The sequence below is a fragment of the Nuphar pumila genome, chromosome 6 (assembly GCF_984573655.1).
Source record: "Nuphar pumila chromosome 6, dmNupPumi1.hap1.1, whole genome shotgun sequence".
Taxonomy (NCBI): domain Eukaryota; kingdom Viridiplantae; phylum Streptophyta; class Magnoliopsida; order Nymphaeales; family Nymphaeaceae; genus Nuphar; species Nuphar pumila.
Window position 1 is genome coordinate 106,182,576 of NC_143254.1, and position 23,188 is coordinate 106,205,763.

The 23,188-nt window shown below is 37.0% G+C and overlaps 1 protein-coding gene across 4 annotated transcripts in view; it reads right to left on the reverse strand.

Annotated features, from left to right (window-relative positions):
* Positions 1-5,216: 5,216 nt before the first annotated feature.
* LOC149835559 (alpha/beta-Hydrolases superfamily protein) overlaps positions 5,217-23,188 on the reverse strand; it is a 44,100-nt gene continuing 26,128 nt past the window's right edge. The window contains exons 3-10 of one of the 4 annotated variants that reach the window (XR_016432336.1): positions 21,973-22,043; positions 21,523-21,789; positions 18,149-18,312; positions 18,012-18,067; positions 17,825-17,877; positions 17,606-17,710; positions 7,794-7,891; positions 5,217-5,610 (exon numbers count right to left, since the gene is read on the reverse strand). Coding sequence is in view for 2 of the 4 variants with exons in the window: in XM_090008589.1 (XP_089864715.1) it covers positions 5,378-5,449; positions 7,794-7,891; positions 17,590-17,710; positions 17,825-17,877; positions 18,012-18,067; positions 18,149-18,312; positions 21,523-21,789; positions 21,973-22,043 (902 nt within the window). In the remaining 2 variants the exon portion in view is untranslated. Of the gene's footprint in view, positions 5,611-7,793; positions 7,892-17,589; positions 17,711-17,824; positions 17,878-18,011; positions 18,068-18,148; positions 18,313-21,522; positions 21,790-21,972; positions 22,044-23,188 lie in introns of all 4 variants that reach the window. The other 3 variants (XM_090008589.1, XM_090008590.1, XR_016432337.1) reach the window with 3 other exon arrangements.

The window sequence follows — 23,188 nt, forward strand, 5'->3', positions numbered from 1 at the left end:
TGAAGTAAGGATTGTTGCTCTTGCTTAAACTGCTAGAAACACCTAAAACGAGAGAACTGCGAGATTCTTGATCACATAATTTGCAATTTGTTTCCAAATCATAAAAATATTTTATTAATAGATTAGGCACTTCATCCAATTTGGATCTTATGAAAAATCTGATGCTGCCACAGAGCATGAACATAAGTTTGAAAATTCTACAGTGATACGGCTTGACCTTTGATGTGGATAATACACATATTGAGAACATGGTATTTAGTCTTAGCTAGTTATTAAAGAAAATAATGACTGATCACATATGCATAGTGTCTCAAATGTTGATTATCTAATGTTTTACACAAGCACAGAAAATAGATACAAGAAGAAACAGGAACCATACTCCCGTACCAATCAGCATTGTGACAAATCTCGCGAGAAAAAACGAATTTCTTGAGAAAATATTGCGAGAAATTCAGTGAATGATAAAAACTTAGTTTTTTCCGCGAGAAATAGCTAAATATCGCAATATTATCGCGATAAATATAAAATCTCGCGATAATATCGGTATTTTTTTGCGTTTTTTGTTCCAAACAAAAGATGCCACTCGGCCACCCTTCCCTTTCTGCCTCCTCCCTCACTCTGACGGGGAACCCTAGCCTGTTGCAGCTCAGAGGTGTCGGCATGAGGGGTGACTCGCAAGGCAGCAGTGAGTCTCTCTCTCTCTCTCTCTTCTGTTTCAACTTTTTTGGTGGTGGGCTGGAGCAAGGACTTGATTTGGAGCTACTAGTGGTGGAAGTCTGAGCGATGGTGGAGGATGTTTTTTCTTTTTGCTTTTTTGAGATCTAGACGGTGGAGCAAGAGTTGGTGCCTGGTGGTGGTGGTGGTGGTGGGTTTGGTGCAGGGGAAGGTGTTTGGAGTTGGGATTGGTGGAGATGGTGGTGGACTTTATGCCCTCACAAAGGATGCATATGGAACAAGAAGCATGTGAAATTTATGCCTCTGAAATCAATGATCTGTGTGAAGAATCACTATAAAAGAAGCCATTGTCCCAAGATGTATGTGCAACAGATTCAATCGGAATAAATTTTCTCCGCTTTCGGATTTGAGGACTCATGAAAAGCACTGTGGGCATCTCAAATGGCAATGTTCATGTCAGAACTTAAGGTCATGTTGATTTCACTTGGTTAGCACAGGTCGTCAAGGCTGAGACATAAACACCAAGTGATTCGGGGTCCGAATGAACGCCACGCACGTGGGGCTCATATCCCGTATGTAAGCATCACTTAGCGTCGGAGTCAGGTGTGGTTGCAAAGACTTAAGTACCATATCCCGTCATTCTTGTCACGAAACAACGGTTCAAGAAAAGTACAAAAATGTCCTCCGTCCAAAAAAAGAAGGATGATCTTAACTCTTCAAAAAGTCCTAACATTCTGTTTTCGCCCTAAGCAATAAACTCTTATGCTGCCAGCGGATCACCCTTTGACAACACACCATCTACTATAACAGGAGCTCTATTTGACAATACACCCTTTACCGTCGTCTGTTGTCGCTGGAGCACCCTTTGCCATCGTTTGTTATCGTGGGAACACTCTTTATCGTCGATCCCGCCTTGGTTTTTAGTTTGTGTTACAACACATTGCTGCCTTCTCGTTCCTGTCTTGTGTTACAAAATATTTTTGTGTTCGTTCCTACCTTGTGGAGATAACTATAAATTGATCGATTGGTTCGATCATTGATGGACGTCATAGGGGCATTTGTCGGTCATTTCTTTTTACAGTCTTATATGATTATTCGTTTTACAATAGAGATCAGATCAGAGAGTAACAATTTTATAACAGAGATCAAATCAAAGAGTAATAATTTACAGTAGTGATCAAATCAGAGAGTAACGATTTATAGTAGTGGTCAAATCAGAGAGTAGCAATTTACAGTAGAGATCAAATCAGAGAGTAGTGATTTACAGTAGAAATCTGATTAGAGAGTAGCAATTTACAGTAGAGATCAAATCAGAGAGTAGTGATTTACAGTAGAAATCTGATTAGAGAGTAGCGATTTACAGTAGAGATCAGATCTAATTTCTACTATAAATCGCTACCCTCTGATCTGATTTCTACTATAAATCGTTACTTTCTGATCTGATCTCTAATGTAAATCGCTACTCTCTAATCTGATTTCTATTGTAAATCGCTACTCTTTGACCTGAACTCTACTGTAAATTGCTACCCTCTTATCTCATTTCTGTTGTAAATTGCTGCTCTCTGATCTAATCTCTGTTGTAAATCGCTACTCTCTGATCTGATCTCTGTTGTAAATCGTTGCTATCTGTCTACTCAGTTCGATGTTGCCACCATTATCTCTGTTGTAAATCGCTATTATATGTCTACTTAGTTCGGCGCTTGTACTTTGGTATCATGATGAATAATAAATAGTATATCAATTTTTCTATAGTTCAACTATTTCTCATGAGCAGATGACGACAAAGGGTGCTCTGACAGCAATAGACGACGAAAAAGGGTACTTCGGCAGTAGCAGACGATGGCAAATGATGCTCCGACGATAGCATACGACGACAAATGGTGCGTCGTCAAAGAAAGCTCCTATTACAACAGATAGTGTGTTGTCAAAGGGTGATCCAGAACGTTTAGGGCAAAATATTGCGAGGAGCTCCTGTTACAGTAAAGGAGTTTACTTCTTAGGGCGAAAATAGAACATTTGGACTTTAAAGAGTTAAGATCACCCTTATTTTTCTGGATGAAAGACATTTTTGTTCTTTTCTAGAATCATCATTTTATGACAGGAATGACGAGAAAGGGTACTTAAGTCTATGCAATCGCACCGGACTCCGATGCTAACTGATGCCGATACACACGAAGATACGAGCCTCACATGCTTACATATGGGGCGCTCATTCGGACCCCCGAAGACGCACCTGTGTGTTCGAGAGGGGGGAACATATAACCTGCTTCGATAAAGAAATGTTAAATAAATAATAGCTGAGCATGGTCTCTTTTAATTTTTAAAGCATTAGAGCTGTAAGAAAATGGACAACCACAGTGACAAATATCGATGATGATTGATGCTTGATGGTTAATAGTTAATACTTCTAGATATGATTATTTGGAATTTAAGGTAGATTTTATATTTTTTATGTAAAATTTAATTTTATAATTTATTTGTATTTTAAATAATTGATATTTTTTGAGAAATTATTTGTTTTTATACATTTTCCTGATGTTTTTGCCGATAAGAACTCAAGAAAACTAAAAATTTTGAAAATCTCAAGAGAAACTCACAACAGACAAATTACCGTTTTTAACTTTTGTCACTATGCCGATCAGTTTCAATTCCCTTACTCATATGCAGCTGTAAAGCCTCGACTTAATCATAGGATCCTATACCTTATTTGTTCCCAAAAAGCTTGGTTTGATCTGATAATGTGCCTCATTAGGACTGTACAATAAGCTGAGAAACCACCTTATGCACACATCATGTTTAATAAGTGATTCCTGACAAAGAGCAGCTAGGACTGGGTACACTTATAAAGGTAAAACATATAATTTGTGTAGGATATATATCACTTAAAATACTGTACCGTTAATTTGAGGTATTTTCCAAAAAAGCTTACAATTTTTTATTTTCTCCCTATGTCTAAAATCGCAAATAACCAGCTTTAGAACATTCTTTCTACCCTTTGTATGCTCAAAACTCACGATGCAAAATATTGCTTCGTTCATCGGGTGCCGCAAACTCTCACTTAAAATGATGTCCGCACTTTTTTTTTACGGACTTCACAAAACTGGCGTAATAATATTTGTGAACATCTTGTCAAAACAAAAATGAAGAAAGGTTGCATATATTTTATGTGAACTTTGTCAAGTATGTATATATTTTTTGACCTCCTCAAGTCTGCGATATTTTATGTTAACTTTTATGACCTTCTCATGTTCACATACATTACATTTTATGTGGACTTCCTTAAGTTTGCATATATTTTATGGAGACTTTCTCTAGTTCACCTATATTGTCTGTTGTTTGCATGTTTAGGAGGAACAGTCTGGGTTGAAATGTCTTCGAGAAGATAGATTATTCGGTTGTTTCTATTATGCAGAAATGAAAACCCTAGAAAGGTTATCCGTTCTAACTTAAAATATGAAAGTTATAGGCCTATCTTTCAGCTTTCCGAAAAATTGCATATTTTTGATGTCGGGATCATAGAGATACAACTCTGAGATCAAAGACTATTCTACAAAAAACAATCAAGTTCACGTGTGAAGGGTAAAAAGGTCTTTTTAAATTTAGATATTTGTGATTTTGGATATTGAGAGAATATAAAAAATTGTACAATTTTTAGGAAAACTAATCAAATTAATCATACCACATGACAAAGTGTAGGAGTTGATTGTGACATGCAGCTTGTACCCAGGAGGTTGGAAGTTAATTTCTTCAACATTCCCTGGTATTAAGCGAAAACAATGAGCGTGAACTTTCAACTCATTTACCTCCCCTCATCAATGCTAAAGACTTCATGTTGGCCTAAAGCAATTGCAATTACAAAAGCTGTACTTAGTCAATATCTTCTATTCATTCACCGGATAAGTCCATCTTAGCAACAAAGCCTCCTAATGATTGAATATCAAATTGTTATGACACCCAAAGCCCAAATCATATGTAGAACAAGCCATGAATCAACCTTCACTTGGTAAGAGAAAATATTATGACTGGTCCATTTCTAACTTACTAGGAACTGGTCCCATAGCTCGCCAACATTAAAGAAGTCTAGATCTGTTGATGTACATGTTTTTTTTACGCTAAGCAGAAGTCAAGGAATCCCATATCTGAAAATATTCTAGGCGTACATAACCAAAGAACATGTTGTTTGCTCCACTGGCTTTCCTCCAACAACTGCACAAGTCGTGGAGGATTCCTCCAAGTTAAACTGAAAGAATCCATGTTCTTTGCTTACAGCAGAATAGGCAAGGCAAGAACCCATATCAACAGGTTGCTCAAATTTGAATATCAATTTCACTGTGTGCATGAACATCTCTGATGATCATGAAACGTCACTATGTGCAATTAAATGGAGGTTGTAAGACAAGTCCTAGTAACTCTTCAAATTTGCATGTAGAAGAATACTTGGATAATCAAAGGTACAGGAAGAGGGTTTATTGAGAAATATGTATTACTACAGATAAGGAAAATATCCATCAGATATCATTTAAAATAGCAACACATGAATGTTCAAGGAAAAAATTTCAAATTTCTATCAACATTATGCATATAATGATATACAACAAATTTTAAAAAAATTATCAATAAAATAGGTTGATTCCTATTAGAACTAATCACATCAGCTATGATGCTAAAAATAGATACATTTACAAAAATGAAAGGTAATGTTCTATATGAGGAAATTGTCAATCATATGGTTCACAACATCTGCTCCATCTGAATTTATCCAATAGCTCTTGACCTGCATAATTTATTAATTGAAAACAAGAGATAATAAGTAAATTCTGATTCATGTTTCCTTTTAGATAGCCAAGCTGCTACAGCACCAGTTCATGTTCAATCAAACCAAGTCTCCAAAAGCTAAGATAGAGTAATTCTAACAGCCAACCATCATATTTAATCCTGCCATCATGGTTGTCACATAATTTAACAGGAAAAATGGGTGCAAATATATTCAGAATCAACAGATAAGAATAAGTCTTAAAGTTTAAAATTCAACAAGATTTCTGATATAAATAGCTTACAGTAGAGCACTTCAAAATGCAATTAACATGTAAAAAAGCCGGCCAATATCTTAAACAAGATGTTTATAGTGTTTGATAATGCTAAAAAGATTCCTTGGACAAGCTCCAAGGTAAAATTCATAGGGCAAGTATAGCTGTGGGCTGCAAATCGTGAGGTGAACAATACTACTCTCGCTGTTTCCTTGAGTCACCAATAACTCAATGCCTCCAAACAAGGAATTCAATCACTACCACACTAACCACAACTTGCCTGGTACAAGGAAATAAGTTCCTACTATAGAAAAGATTATCAAACTTAGGTTTCCTTATCCTCTCATCTTATGCATCATCATTTTGCCGCCATCACAAAAAAAACAAATTTGAGCAACCACAACCAGGAATGCAAGGAGATCAATTCTAAGTGCCATCAGATTCATGACACCTACAAAGAAAATTAATATAGAACAAAAAAATTCATTTTCCTCACTGGGCACCCCAAGAATTAAGCTTCTAAAGAATCAAATGTAATGAACGAATTAACCCATCAATTACCAAACAAATAAATGAATGAAAAAAGAGAATGGAAGAAAGGAGAGAAAAGGAAGACCAAAGATTTTACATACAGCTTGATAAATTTTGGTTGTTTGTTAGCAGCAAAATCTAGTGATAATTGTGATATTTCATTGGTATTATATTGTTCAATCATTGAATGTGTATAAGCTCATTTAGATTCTCAACCTAGCATCAAGCTATATAACACTGGTGCTCCATTTTTACTCATGTACCTTACCCCCCCCCCCCCTTATACATTAGTTATGTCGGAGAACTTCACAACAATGTCTTGTCCCCATACATACAGACATATACAAGTGACATATATGAAGGGTTCCATGAGGCCACAAAGCACACAATCCTATACCTCAATTCTAACAGGTATGTTGAAGTTTGAATTAAGTGGATATATGACCATCAGAATCATCCTAATACAGATCCTGTTCCAAAGTTCATAGTTTCCCCCTTCCAGGATGCAACCTGTAAACCAGTACTCAATACATCGCCATACTCCACATGATACAACTTAAGAAGACTAATGTTTCTAAGCACCCGATGGTCTGCAACCTGTATGTCATGAGACATGAAACTATGATGAGTCACTTGCACAACCAAACCTCCCCCACTCCCCACCCCTATATCCCTTCCCCTTATGGTAAATAAATTGAGAACTGATAGAATACTAATAAAAGCTGACAGTATGAAATAACCAGGTAATAACGATTACAAATTGCAAAACCATTTTCTGATAAGGATGTGCTATATCAAAATGAAACAAGAACTTGATTAGTGACCAAAACGGTAAAGGACAAATTTGTCCATTTATCATAACAATGAAATGAGCAGAACACTGTATAAGCTTTGTTTACGAAAAAAACACATCATAAAATTCACCAAGCAGAGTCTTAACTCCAACTAAATTTGTGACCTTAGGTTGAATGTCTATAAATAACCAAAACAGGTTCATTCTACCACCTCTACTCATGCACACATGCAGACATAATTGGGCACAAGAAATTCTGTTCCGCAATTTTATTATGCATTGATCCATTGCTTGAGAACAGATTGGTTCATAGGCCGTGATTGGTATGGTGACTATGGTCTAATTTTCATTTCATATAGCCCATATGGAAATAAAGGATTATAAGTGGTTGATAAGATGATGTTGAAGAATGACAAAGACTGATACTCTAGATTGCAATAGTAAAGTTATTGTAATAAGGAATATTCTAACATGTTGATTGTTTGATCTAATTCACATCGAATAGTAAAAGAACCATGACAATCATATATCAGGCTTGGTGCATGATATTATCAGATTGACAAACAGGCATACACAGACACACATGGAGGTAGGAAGCTTATGAATGATGTCTTGCAACACAAAATCTTTAGAAAATGTTGAACAATAAAGACAACAGAACCTAGAGATCATCATTATGTCATACATAATTTTTCTTGTGAAACATACAGACAGTAGCAAACAGTAGTTACAGAATAAATTGGAAGAGAAGGAGAAAAAGGGTTTGCCTGGATTGTAACGTGTGCAATATATCTCTGTCTACTTCGGTGAAAACTTACATCCACGCGTTCCCAAGATACCTGTGTGAGGCCTCTAATCATCTCCTCTACATATTACAAATAAGAAAAAGGTTAATTACTTGCAAGTATGTCCTGAGTACCCAAGAAGCCAAAAGGGATAGATTTTTAGAAGTTATAAAGATCTTGTTTCTCACATAGAAAATCAGCAAAAAATTTTCTGCATACTAGTACATAAAAAAATTGTTCATATATTATATCATGTTAACACTAAAAGACTAAAGCACGCTTTGAACAACTTTCCATTATGCATAAGAGGCAAAAATTATTTAGTGGTCAGAAGACTTTATATCCACTGACTTTTCCATTGGACTTGTATATTCAGTTATTCACATGAGAAATGGTTATACCTGTGCAAAAGTTAAGACTTGGAATGACAAGTACCAATAATTAGATTCTTCTTCAAACATGTTGGCTCATTGCTTATATAAACATAATTATGCACAGTTATAATTTGTTAAGACAAAGTTGGTAAAGGAAGAAAATATTGTGGATCATGCACAATGATGAACAAGATTGTTGACAATTATTACACAAAGGGTCAACCCGTCATTCTACAACTAATTTAGCTCATTAAATGTCGAACTATTTATCCTTTTTACTATAAATGTTATGAGATAGTGTCATTTCTGTGCTATTTTTGTATTTTCTGTGTTTGACTGATAATGTACAGAAAAAACATATATTGATTGTAAAAAGGGTGCTTTTGTCTTTGTACCCATTCTTAAGAGTAACAGAAAAGCAAAGGGCCATGTCATGTCCCCTAATCCTCCTTTTTTATTTCTCATCTCTTCTTCTCTCTCTTCCCTCTTATTCTTTTCTTTCTTTTTTGATTTTTTTTTTCCTGAGATCTTAATGCATGAATGTAGTTGTGGGCCACAAACAAGAAGACCAGAAAGACAATGATAATTCACCCTACACAGTTAAGTGGAAAGTCGGTTGAGATGATTTCTGAAACTCACTTTATATTATTGAATGGACAGAGTACTTTGAGTTGCATTAATCTTTAACAAGGGAAAAACAGAAACAATGGACAGAGTTAGTCAAACAATTTCTGGATGATTGCACCATGACCATATCAGATCATGGTGCTATCATCTTGGAATGGCAATCAGGTTTACATCCATAGTCCTTTCTGCTTTTGAGGCATGGTGGTTGAGGGTACCTAGATTTAAGGAGAAAGTTAAAGCATGATGGAACCCACCTATGGAGGGAAAATGAGCAAGATTCTGCATTTGAAGGAAACTTTTAAGACTGAGGCAACACAGTTGAGTGGATTAGAAGTCAGGGGAAAACCAACTTAAGGACATTGCTCAATGGGAAATGAGTGACTGACTGAATTGCAAGTTAGTCACGAGCGGCTGGGAGATAATAAACACAACCAGCTCAAGGAGTATTAGAATATATTAGAATATGGGCTGGATATGGATCCATTCAATAAAGGATCCATATCCATTCCCGGGTTTTGTATTTTTAATGTAATATGTGTTACTAATACAGGGGCACTTTTGTCCATGTGTAAATTATTGTAACCCTATTAAGGCTAATGAAGTATTAGCGCAGCCTTTGAGAAGAATACTGGCTGCCGATTCCCAACAACATCAGAGCTCTCTCTCTCTCTCTCTCTCTCCCCGTCTTTGATTTCTGCAAGAGTTTTGACATGGTATCAGAGCAGCGGCAGGTCTAGGCATAAAAATCTCTTCATCAGGAACATGAAAAGCACGTCTTCATCTCTTCTTCAGTCAGCCGAGTCCTTCCCATTCAGAGGCTGAGATCCTTCAACCGAGTCCTCCTTATATATCCAAAGGCCGAGATTCTTCAACCGAGTCCTCTTCATCTATCCAAAGGCCGAGATCCTTCAGCGAGTCCTCTTCATCTTCTTCAGATGAACCCAACAGCCCAGTCTGAAGCCCTCATCTCTTCTAAACAGGTCGAGTTTCCTGTTTTCCATTTGTTTTGCTTCATCATCTTCTAATATCTATTTTTCTAGTTTCTGTCATGAAAAATTATTGGTCGAGTTTCTAGTTTTCCATTTTTTTTGCTTCATCATCTTCTAATATCTATTTTTCTAGTTTCTGTCGTGAAAATCTATTCTCTAGTTTCCTGTTACTTTATTATTTAACATTAGAAAAGTCATCTAATATTCTAATATTAGAAAAGTCGAGTTCCCTGGTTTTCCAACCAGGAATTTGCCTGTGGTATCCTCATTCATTTTCGTTCACTTTACCTTCGTTTCCTCATTCATTTTCTGTCAAACTTTCCATACACTCAAAAAAATATAGAGAGAGCTCTTATTTCTCTTGTCGTGACATTGTGCCGATTTATGTCAACTGTGTCAGTTTATGATAAAACAGTCCATTTTCAGCCACTAGTGTTGTTTTCAAAATATTTTTTTTTTTTGTAAAAGTTGTCAACAAGCTTACAAATGGATACTTCAGCCAATTCAGGTCTTTCTTCCAATTTCCTGGGGCAGTTAGTTTCGAAAAAGCTAACTACAAACAACTATCTGACTTGGAAAAGGCAAATTGCTCCTTTTATTCGAAGTCAAGACCTTTCAGGTCACTTGGATGGCTCCACTCCAATGCCCCCAAAATTTATCACAACCGAAGCCAAAGAGGATGGAGGATTGCCGAATATTGTTCGTAATCCTGCATTTGTTTCTTGCATGAAGCGCGATCAGGCCCTTGTTGCATACATCACTTTCACGTTATCACAAGAAGTATTGATTTCCATTCCTGATGATTGCACATCCAAAGTTTTGTGGGGAGGATTTTGCTCAGACCTACTCTCAGATATCGGAGGCCAAAGTGTTGTTTCTCAAACGCAAATTTCAGATGTTAAAAAAAGGGGCAATGAGCATCATTGAATTCTTAAATCAAGTCAAAAGTATTACAGATCAGTTAGCCATGGTTGGATATCCAGTGTCAGATAAAGAAAAGGTGCAGCAGACACTGAATGCTCTGGGATCAGAATATCATGTTCTTGTGATGTCTTTATTGTGCCAACCTACGCTACTCAGTTTTGAGGAATTACGTGTCAAACTCTTTCAGTATAAGATGACTCTGAAAAGCATGTCTGATGCTTCAGTAGGACAATCATTTACGCATGAGGTTCTTGCCACAGGGATAATAGCTGATCGTTCACGAGGAGGACGTGGTAGAAGCAGGGGAACTCCAATCCAGGGTGGACGTGGGTTACTACCTACACCAAATTTCAATGTTAGTTTTTCAAAGAATGTTCCCACATGCTACCAGTGTAACAAACGTGGTCACATCAAAGCCAACTGCTAGTTTAATCCACAAAATCGGAATAGAACGCAAAATAATAGAAATGTTGCTACATCAGGAACTGCAGGTACATTTCGAGTCAGTGATGATGCTAAGAATCTTCTCTTATCTGTGATGGCCAACTTGAATATGAAACAGATTGATGATGAAATATGGTATGTTGACTCTGGGGCAGCAGCTCATGTCACTGGCAATGCAGGTAAGTTCTCTACTTTGACTCCTTATCTTGGTAAATCTAATATTGTAACTGGAGATGGGACTCACCACCCTATTTCAAACACAGGCAATGTCCTCATTCCTTTGTCTGAGTCATCTATTCCTTTATCTGATGTTGTTCATGCACCAAATATAAAGAAAAATATTATCTCTATTTCTAAGCTTGTTGACTCTACCAATTCGTCTGTGGAATTTACTCCTACTTCTGTTTTTTTCAAGGATCTTCAAACGAAGGAGATGTTCGCTAAAGGAGAGCGATGTGGAAACATGTATGTCTTCAATGAAGATCCAGCCTCCAGTGTCCTGAAGCCCAAGTCTAATCATGTCTCCAAAAGCGTCTTAAGTATATCCAAATGTAATCAGCCAGATCTCTAGCATTCTCGTCTTGGTCATTGTAGTCAAGTCTTTATTGAAAAGTTTGTGTCCAATGGTTTTCTTTCAGAGTCTGTTTCACCTTCATTGAAGGATAAAATGTGTCCCAATTGTCAGGTCTGCAAAAGTCATGTACTTCTTTTTCATCAAATAAATAAAAGAGCCTCCATGCCCTTTGAGATAATATGTTCTGATGTTTGGGGCCCAACCCCCAATCCTTCATCTTCTGGAAGCAAATATTACGTATCTTTTATTGACAGTTTCTCTCGCTTTACCTGGATATTCTTTATGAAACACAAATCAGAGGTTTTTCTTATTTTCCGTTACTTTCATGCCTACGTTAAAACTCAATTCTCCAAAAATATTCAAATTCTCCAATGTGATGGAGGTAGTGAGTATTCCTCCAAAGAATTTTTAGACTTTCTCCAAGATAATGGGATACATCGTAGAGTTTCTTGCCCGTACACTCCACAACAAAATGGAATTGTTGAACATAAACACAGACATATTATGGAAAGTGCAATGAGTATGATGCATGGTTGTAACTTTCCCATTAGTCTTTGAATAGAAGCTTTTCACGCTGCCACTCATGTGATAAATCGTCTTCCTATGCCTATCCTTGAAAATCAGTCTCCCTATTATGTTCTCTTTGGTGTACATCCTGATTATGATGAGTTACGAGTTTTTGGATGCACATGTTATGTACACATTGACAAATCTATGAGAACTAAATTTCAGAACAAAGCCTCCATAAGCCAATTTGTTGGTTATGCAGATGAACATAAGGGTTACAGGTGCTATGACCCTGCCAATAAGAAAATCAGAATTTCCAAAAATGTTGTTTTTGATGAAAATTGTTTTCTGGAAAGTAAAGCAAATCACAATCGAGAACATGGTGACGCAGCTGGTAATTGGTATGATCCATGGCTTAGTGCTGAACTTATTTCACATACTGCCGAACATACTATTTTGACCCCTGAAGGCATACATGGTGAGACGGTTTCAGATGATGCATCACAAACAAAATGTCTGAGATACAAAGGTAATGTGTATACCAGGAGACCCAGAGAGCAAACAAATGTACCTGCTGAAGAACACGTTGCATTGTCTGGTAACAGAGAAGCACCAAGAAGATCTGGCAGGATAAGACATCCTATTGAAAAATGGGTTAGTTATGACAACTTTTCTATGGACTTTCAAAATTTTCTATCCAAGATTGAAAAACACGATGAACCACTTGGTTTTCATCAAGTTGTCCAATCCAACAAATGGATTGAAGCGATGAATGAGAAGATCAAGGCACTTCATGAGTGTCAAACATGGGAGATAGTTGGCCGTCCTCCAGATAAGAATGTTGTTGGTTTCAAATGAGTATATAAAATTAAATATAAACCGGATGGTAGCATTGAACGGTACAAAGCACGTCTTGTAGCCAAGGGTTTCACTCAAGAATATGGTCAGGATTACGATGAGACATTCAGCCCAGTGGTGAAAATGGAAACTATTCGCATCATACTTGGCTTGGCAATTGAACATGGTTGGATCCTTAGTCAGCTTGATGTTAAAAATGCATTCCTTCATAAAAATTTAAAGGAAAAGGTCTACATGGAGCAACATCAAGGTTATACAGAGGGAGACAAAAAAGAGTATGTATGCAAATTAACCAGAGCTTTGTATGGTTTGAAGCAAGCTTCCAGGTCATGGTTCGAAAGCTTCTCCTTAGAAATTCAGAAGCATGGTTTCTTTCGTTCCCAACTAGATCATTCTCTGTTTATATACAGGAATGATACCACCATGGTTTTCTTACTCATATATGTTGATGATATTGTGATCACTAGTAATGCTCCAGACCATATTCAACGAATTAAAGTTTTATTTAGTATGTAGTTCAAAATGAAAGACCTTGGGGAACTGAGATACTTTCTTGGTATAGAGGTGGACAGACAAGATAAAAAAATGTCATTAACTCAACACAAATACACTCTTGATCTCCTGGCTAAAGCATGAATGACAGATTGTAAACCTCTACCTACACCCAGTGTTGTCAACCAAAAGCTCAGTATTTGTGATTATGAGTTATATCCTGATGCAGTCAAGTATCGCAGTTTAGTGGGTATGTTGCAATATCTTACTTTTACTAGACCAGACATTGTATATTATGTTAATCAAGTATCTCAGTTCATGCATGAACCAAAGACTGGTCACATGGATCCTGTCAAATGCATCCTTCGCTATCTAAAATGAACGATAGGCGATGGACTCACATATATTCAATCTTCATGGAAGTCACCAAAACATAACATACTGGCCTATACAGATGCAGACTGGGCAGGGGATCCAGATGAGAGGAGGTCTGTTTCAGGATACTGTGTTTTCATTGGAAGAAATCTTGTCTTATGGAGTAGCAGAAAACGGAAGGCTGTGACAAGGTCTAGCACAGAGGCAAAGTATAGATCTATGGCAGCCACCACTGCAGAAGTGACCTGGATTAGGCATCTACTTACAGAGATGGGAGAGGATATCTCAAATTAGACACTTGTGTGTGATAATAAAAGTGCTATACAAATTGCATTCAATCCTATTCATCACAGTCGAACTAAGCATATCGAGATTGATCAACATTTCATCAGACAAAAGATAGCAGACAAAGATATTGAACCAGTTTATGTGCCTTCAGACGACCAAATTGTCGATATGTTTACAAAAGGTCTTACAAGTCACCATTTCTGGTATCTGAAGAACAAATTGCACATGGTTCACTCCCATGCACAACTTGAGGGAGGGTATTAGAATATATTAGAATATGGGCTGGATATGGATCCATTCAAAAAAGGATCTATATCCATTCCCGGGTTTTGTATTTTAATGTAATATTCAAAAGTATAGAGAAATTGATGGAGATGTAAATCATAGGATAAAGGTTGGGTGAATGAAATGGAAGAGTGCAACTGGAGTGTTGTGCGATCGTAGAATACCATTGCGGTTGAAGGGAAAGTTTTATAGGACAACGATTAGGCCCGCTTTACTATATGGTACGGAATGTTGGGCTGCCAAGAGACATCATATTCAAAATATGAGTGTAGCTGAGATGCGTATGCTGAGATGGATGTGTGGAAATACAATAAAAGATAAGATTCGGAACGAGGAGATACGTAAGAAGGTAGGCGTTGCACCCATTGAAAATAAGATGAGAGAGACTCGTTTACGGTGGTTTGGACATATTCGGCGAAGGCCTAATGATGCTCCAGTTAGAAGGATGGAGAAATGGGAAAATATATTAGTTAAAAGAGGTCGGGGTAGGCCTAGGAAGACATGGATGGAGGTGATAGGAAAGGATATGAATGTTTTGAACCTCACCGAGGACATGGCATTGGATAGAAATGATTGGAGGAGAAGGATTCATGTGTAAGACCCAGAATGATTTTCTTTTTTGGTTCATATCGCCGACCCCAATTGTTTTGGGATGAAGGCGTAGTTGTTGTTGTTGTTGTATGTGTTACTAATACAGGGGCACTTTTGTCCATGTGTAAATTATTGTAACCCTATTAAGGCTAATGAAGTATTAGCGCAGCCCTTGAGAAGAATATTGGCTGCCGATTCCCAACAATATCAGAGCTCTCTCTCTCTCTCTCTCTCTTCCCTCCCCCCCCCCCCGGTCTTTGATTTCGGCAGGAGTTTTGACAAGGAGGAGATGGAAGAGTTACACCTTGTTAAGGAAAATATAAGAGGCAAATTAGAAAATAGTTGAAATGGCAGCAGAGAACATGTTCTTCTGGCTGTGCAGGGGATCAGAATACCAGATTCTTCCATCACATCATACAACAAATAAGGAGAATCAACCTCATGCACTTCCAACTATTGGAGGACGTATCATTCAAGGTCCTGACATATTAGAAGAGGCAGCGATGTATTTCAAGTAACTCTTCAATTATAATCCAGCCAATAGGGCTACATGGACCGTGATCTCTTCAGCAAGTAAGCTGATTGCCAGAAAGCATCCTTCAAAACTGAATTTATCAAGGAAGAGGTACATAGGTACGTCCTCAAGGGTCCAGTACCCACGTGTACAGGCATGGGGCATGATTCAGGTACAAGTTAAGCCAGACCAATGTAAACCTAACCCCAAAATCCACTTCTTTTTTTGCTTTGACCTGGTCAAAAGAGCAAGCCATTTTGGTTTCATCCCTAACCTGAACCCACGAAACCACACCCCTTACTCCCAACCCCAAGTGCTCTCCCCTCACTCCAGTGGTCAGGAGACTCAGGACTGGTAAACAAGCCAAATGAAGCAAACATGCACCATTTGGTGCTCAACTCGTTTATAGCAAGCCTTTGCTCTGCCTCGGCTTGTGCAAATGGAGCTGAGCTCGAGCCAAATGAAACAACCTCCAGCCTCAGTTTAGCGGGAAAAAAGAAGAAAAGAAAGTCTCTGTTCTCCATGAGTACATGGCAAGAATCAATCCTGTGACCTCTTTGTTACATGCACACCCACATAATTAGTAGAGCTACCTTAATTTTCTTGATATATAGAAATACATAAATGTACAGAAACTATCTATACAGTCCTAGATGAGCCAAGCTGAGACGAACATCCACTTTTCGTAATTGGCTTGCTTAAACTACACGTCCAGTGGATTTGATAAGTCCGAACGAGCTTCATGCAAGTCAAACCAAGCTAAACCATGAGCAACTTGATTCATTTACCAGCTCTATTAGCAGCAATACAAATCTTTCCCTTATTGATTTGACAAAAGATTCCGACAACTAGGACGACTGGTGGGAGGTTCTTTGATGACTGTGACGACCACAAGCAAAGTATGTTTTTTTCTGTAATTTCATCTTTTTCCATAAAAAGGGGAAAACCCCAAAAAAAATAATTGTGAGCTTTTTCATACAAGGATTTTTTTATTCTTCTTGCTCCTTTTCTTTTTGTGGTGTTTTGTAATAAGAGTTTGACACCTTTATTCAATGCACCAGCACAGTTAGATCCTTCGGCTCCTAGTTTCGACGTAGAGATGTTCCCTGTGTGTAGGTTATCAAGTTACAACTTTCAAACGTCAAGTCCACAGGGTTTGGAAGTCTTATTCGATTGCTTGGCAGTTAAATTATAAAAGGGGTTTAGGGTTTTGCTTTGAACGTGTTTTTGTAGGGTTTAGGGTAAGGATTTTTATTATTTGCATATTTCATTATTATAATAGGTCTCTCTCTCTCTCTTAGTTTACTGGCTTGTGAAATGCCATTTTTTGTTAATATAAGAAGATAAGGTATCTAAAAATTAGTAAATAGTGTGAAAGTTTTTTATATTAGAAAATGTCTAGAAAAAGATAACATTTTTTGTAGTTGCAATTTTTATTTGTAATTTAAGGCTTCATGTCTACATAGCCATGATAATTAGATAGGGTTCAATATATGGTGTTGATGCTTGAACCCCTTTAACCTAAGTGGTTTAAGCCTACCTGCAAGATAATGTGATAATTATGATTAAACTTTGTAAATTTGCTAGATTTAGTTTGCTTCATTGTTTTCATTGGGCCTGTTGCTTGCTTCCTTCAACTTTTCTATTTAGTTTCTCCAAATTTCTTTTTTTATTTTTTCTGGCATGTAGTGTACATAATGCACTCCGCCACTCTCATAGTAGTTAATATATGAAAAAAAACTGCATTGCATTCTTTCTAGAAAGTAATGCTTGTCTTATCCTCTACAATATTCTCAACATCTTTGTTTAGGTTCATAATTTTTTTTTAGAAGAGCCTAGGTTCATAATTCAAACTTGCTTTTTCTTCCTACAAAAACAAGTCAACTAAACAAAGAACTAAATCAAACACAAGCCACATGGAAGAACTAGTTCAAACCTTCAAGGTCCACCACCTGGCCTTTCACTAGAGAAGATGTCTCGCGATGGTTATCTTCTACTTTTTCTACCTCAATGTGCACAATATGCGGATATTTTTCATTTTTCACATGGCGATCAAACTGTTACCAAAAGATAATTTGTAATCAACATAAAACATTGACAAGATGGAAGTCAAAGTGTTGAATAAAGGCTTAGAAAATGGCCTAATAACTACAATAAATAAATAAACAAACCTTCGGTAGCTCATGTTGGCGGCGGATTGAGGAAGTTCTCCACCCTACCATATCTTTTATGATGGTCAAAGAAGTAGAAAAGTGTTATTTTTCTTTTCCTTTTCAGTAAGGGAAGAGGTGGGGTTGGGGGCTTAATTGCTGTTTTCTTTTGCACTTGATAACAAGATTAAGTGCAGTTGTAGGATACGGTCAAAAGTTGCATTGGCATAAGCTACACGACGCTTGAAAGAGCGAAGAGCGGATCTGCATAAATTGCATTGTTAAGAGATGATATGAAAAATATTAATACATTTAAAACCCAAAATTATACTTCTCAACTCTTACATGAATTTAAGATTGCCAAAATCATTCACCATCCTTAAAAGAAGTGCACGCATTCCATCCTCATTATCAGTGAGGAAAAGATGTTTCCCAGTCCTTCCAACTATCCAGTGGGCTGTTTGAGATGCCCTTTTCTCCAGAAAAGGAAAACCACAAAGAATTGGAAGCTACAAATCCATAATAAACATAAAAAATGAATAATTGTTTACTTTTTTGACAAACACAATCAAGCTGTTTATTTTTCATACCTCCCCACTCCACACACACACACACACACACACACACATATAGATAGATAGATAGATAGATAGATAGAGTCACTAGAATAAGAGAACTAATGTGTGAACCACAATTTTCATGGATTTTTGTTCTTTTCTCTTGAATCTAACCGTACGGATATGATCTACATGTTTGGTTTTATAAAAACCCACTCTTGAATCATCCGATTTTTATGCATAAATGAGATTTTTTTAATGCTTTAAAATCAGTGGCTCATAATGATCATAAATATTCAAGCATTCAAAAATCACATTTTTTCATCGAAAATACATGATCCAACAGTTGATTCCTAGCAAATTCACCATGCCAAGCACATCCACATAATTGGATTTAAAAAAAATTGTTGGAAATACCCATATCTCTAGTTCTCATATTCTAGTGATTCTATATCTCTCTCTCTCTCTATATATATATATATATAGAGAGAGAGAGAGTCATGATTATTCTGGCACAGCCTTCGGTTTGCATGGATCTAATCACCAAAGCTACATGTAACCCTTGTGATAACTTTCTCAGGGCAAGATGACTATTTTTATGAACTGAGGCTGGTATATTGCAGCCAGTACTACATCACACCACATATAAGAAGTCATCATAGCCCTTACATTGGCATAAGAGGAATCTGCTATCAACTCACATGATAAATTACATTGCTTCAGGCACAGAGTAACTTTGTTTATATGGTAGTAACAGGTTCAAGAAACAAATGTTGTCCAGATTCATAATTGACACCTATAATATGTTGTAATTTGCTGTTTTTAAGCAATTTGTATGCTTCCATGTTTGATAAGGAAATTTGTTATTATTTCTTGTTACGCCATAATATCAAAGAACTTTTCAAGAATATACAAAACCTAGCAGTAGAGCAACAACTATCAGGACATCTCCCAAAAACTGAACCACTAGATATATCCCGGCATGTAACAACCACTAGAAGAAAACACCACCAAAATGGTGCCTTATTTATCCAACCAAGAACTATAATGAAAGTGAAAAAACACAATATGCATCAGAAATGTTTATGTCTATTGGACTGAACATTGGAGTAATATACCTGACTTTAGAAACAGTCACAAGGGCAAGGGTCCATTGTATAATCTACAGTTAGGATAGATAATTCATCATATGACATGAATCTCTTGAATCTATCAATCAACCAGGATGAAATCAGAGAGACCTGTAAGAGCAGTACTACTAGGAAAGGAAGAAGACAATTTTGTAATAGATAACTGGAAAGAAGTTGATGAATTTCTTCAAGCAGCTAAGTGTGGACAAGACTTAATATCAGAGGATGCTACTACACAATGAAGATTTCTTATGATCAATGGGCATACTTTTCATGCACCGGACCATCACCAATAGAGGGAGTTTTCTTCACACTAGGATAGGTATACTTATATGTCCCAACTCCTTACAGTTATTGCATCTTGTTGTGCTCATGTCAATATGTGGACAGCTAGTATGCAGCTGATGAGAGCTACCCCTTCTAAATGCAGACCAAGTTGCAATAAGCACTGCATCATCAGTAGACCTGCTTCCCAAGGACTTGATCTTCATCTTTTCCACCGTGAATTTATAGTCGAAAGCTTGCTCTATGCAGCATGTTTGCACATTAGCTTAAGTGCAAAATCAAAAGATGCTCAATCACATGACTCTTCTTGCTTCTTGCTCTCCTTCGTTGAGAAGTCTTATAATGTTTGCTGTTGTGTCCTGTGACCATTGGATTCACACGTGACTCCTCTTGCTTATTGCTCTCCTCTGCGAAACAAGTCTTGCACTTTACATTTTGCACACCTAGATACCAACCCCCCATGTGCTTTTGATTCCCATAACTGTGGCATTTCAATATAGAGACCCTGAATGGACTTGTTTTTCTGTTTTAATTCAAGACATCTTTAAGATTCTCAAAGTTTGACAGATAAATGTCTAGTCCCTACATGACAAACCCAATAAGCCAAGAATCAACTCTTGCATTATTTATCTTCCAATCCTTAATTTAGGTCTCAGTCTGCATCACCAGCAATGGTCTAGATTATAGTTTCATCCAAACTCCTCCAAGTACTTTAGCTTCCACAATAGTTTTAACAAATTTGGCCCAGAATATTAGTTGGTTCCATCCAACTTCATAGGAATCAACAATATATTTTTCCCATTTCCATTACCATATACATTGCACAAGCAGACCAAAATACCAATAACCACAGCCAATTGCACACAGAAGTTGCCCAAACACAACTACCACTCCCTTCATGACTATCAGAAAATATGATAAGGTTAACTAACTGAGATGTACTTGCCCAAAAACGACAGTTCTTGCAAGTCTCTATATGAACAATACACAAATCTGACCAACAACAGGATGGATGCTCAGATTAAAACTTTTATTCAAATTCATTTTTTGGTCCTCAACTCCTTTGATTTTAATCCTCCATCTCAAAACAATTCTTTCCTTGTTGTATTCAATAAATATGACACCATATAAAAGCAAATAAAATGACAAAAAGAGGAAAACACAATAGGCAAATCTAGACACCATAGACAATCAAGAGATATCATCTTCACATGATCCTACTTTTAATATCAGAAAGTTTAAATTCCTGAAGCAAACTGACCAAACATTCTGTGACTTTCAAAAGAAGTGCGCAATGCAATTGAAAGAGAAATAGTTGTATAACAGTTATAAACTCAGAAAAGCTTCATGCCACATCTTTTCAATGGTAAAGTATATCAATAACACAAGAATACCAACTATATGGCAGGTTTTAATCACCCAAGAAATGAGAAAAGAGATCCTGTTGAAGCAAATTTTACATGCCAACATTGGCAGGCAACGTAACCATGAAACTTATGAAACGGTTGCATAGCATGGACAAGAAACAAATTATGAGAAAATACTTTGTCAAGAAAGTAACGTGATAGGAAAAAATATTAAAAATTGCAACAATGAAATTCATACAAAAGGAAGAGGTCAGGAGACTCAGGACTCAAGACACAACTGTACTGTTTTTATGTATGTATTTGGTGCTATGGGAAAATACTAGGCATCAGAAATGACATATTACAACACTTGACTGTTATGTAAAAGATGGTGAACATACTTGCTTATTCCCCCTTGATCCCAGATGAGGTGTTGCCAAAGTTATAAAATTCATTGGCTCCAACCCTGCAACTGTACCCCGGTGCTTCTGCAGAGGTTGCAGAGAGAGATTGTCTTCTGAACAATTCCCATTTACAGCTGGAGAATTCTCCTCAAGAAGTGGTGCATAAAGCCTTCCAATAGCATACCGTGCTATCAGACCTCCAAGTGAGTGAGCTATAAATGAGATCTTCTGCACCCCAGGACTACGTTTAGCAACCGAGTTTACCTGCCAATAAGAAAGAACCAGAAGCTAAACAAACGATTTCTGACATGTTAAGAGCTGTTATACTTCCCTCAGATACATTTTGTCCATTATCCATTGTGAAGTAAAAATGTAGACTGCAAGAAAATTATGCGATCACCTTGGTTGACAGATCAAAATGAAGTTATGCCTTAGTAAATACCATACCTCTTCAGCTAACCTCTCACCCATCTTGTCAACACCATCAAAGGTCAATCTTGAATAATTGCATTTACTACCTACCAAAACATCAGAAGTACTTGATCATTAGGTTGAAAATATACCATCAATGCAAATATCTTGTACCTCACAATGACACCTCCTTACATCTTCCCACAAAATACATAATAGATATGCACCACAAAGAAAGTGACCAGAATAAATAAGCCAAAAAACAAGAGCAACAAATTACAAGTTCATAGCATGGCTAAGAAATTAAAAATAACAAATAATAAGAAACAAATAGATAAGAATAGACATAAAAGCTGCAGGAGGCAAGTGTAGATGCCCACAAACAAAAGGATTAATGTGCATCAGAGATAGTGCACAGAAAAATGCAGGAAGAATAAGAGGATGAATGTGAGTAGCAGTTATTTAGCTTTTGGTGCCCGATGTAGAAGTGAAGAAGTTGTTATGAAGATTTTCAATATTTCTAAATCATGAAAATTTTCAAAGTTTCCAACTTTCTAGTGTGCTGAACAGCTTGTACAAGTCAAAATATTGAGATCTATTAGGAAAATAGGAACTAATGTTCTTTGGGGGCAGAAAGAAAGCTTTGAAGAAGGCAATGTCAAAAAATTTGGTTTATTTTTTGGGGAGGATGGGGAGGTCATTTTATTAAAAAAACACCAAGGGTATCAACCTCAAAAATCTTTTGGAGGGTGTCAAGTAACATTCAAACTTTAGGGAAAAGAAAGAAAAAAAAACGAGAAAGGGTCAAAAAGCTGATGAATAGGGTTGTGGAGGTTTTAGGAGCAGATAGTGTGCATGGTTCAAGGTGATCTGATGTATTTCTAGCAAGCAGGAAGGTTCCCAATGCAAAAGGGAAAGCAAGGATCATAGTCCATAGCAACAATGGTGGACTCCAGCGTGGCGATGGGTGTCGTATGCAGGAGCAAAACTCGGGTTTCAATGGAGAAAGGATTTTTAGGAGAAATTGCATGACAAAAGAGTTCAAAGAAATAAGGAACAGGTCTTTAGGGAAAAGGATTCGGACTCTTTTCCCCATGTATTCTTGTTCTCCTCCTCTGCCTCTTCATCCTTATTGCCTTTTCCTGGTTACATATTTAGCCTCTAGGAAGGAGGATTGCCATTCCCCCTTATCTCAAATAAAACATAAGAATATAACAATGAGCAGTTGCACAAAATGGACAAGGAGGGATGT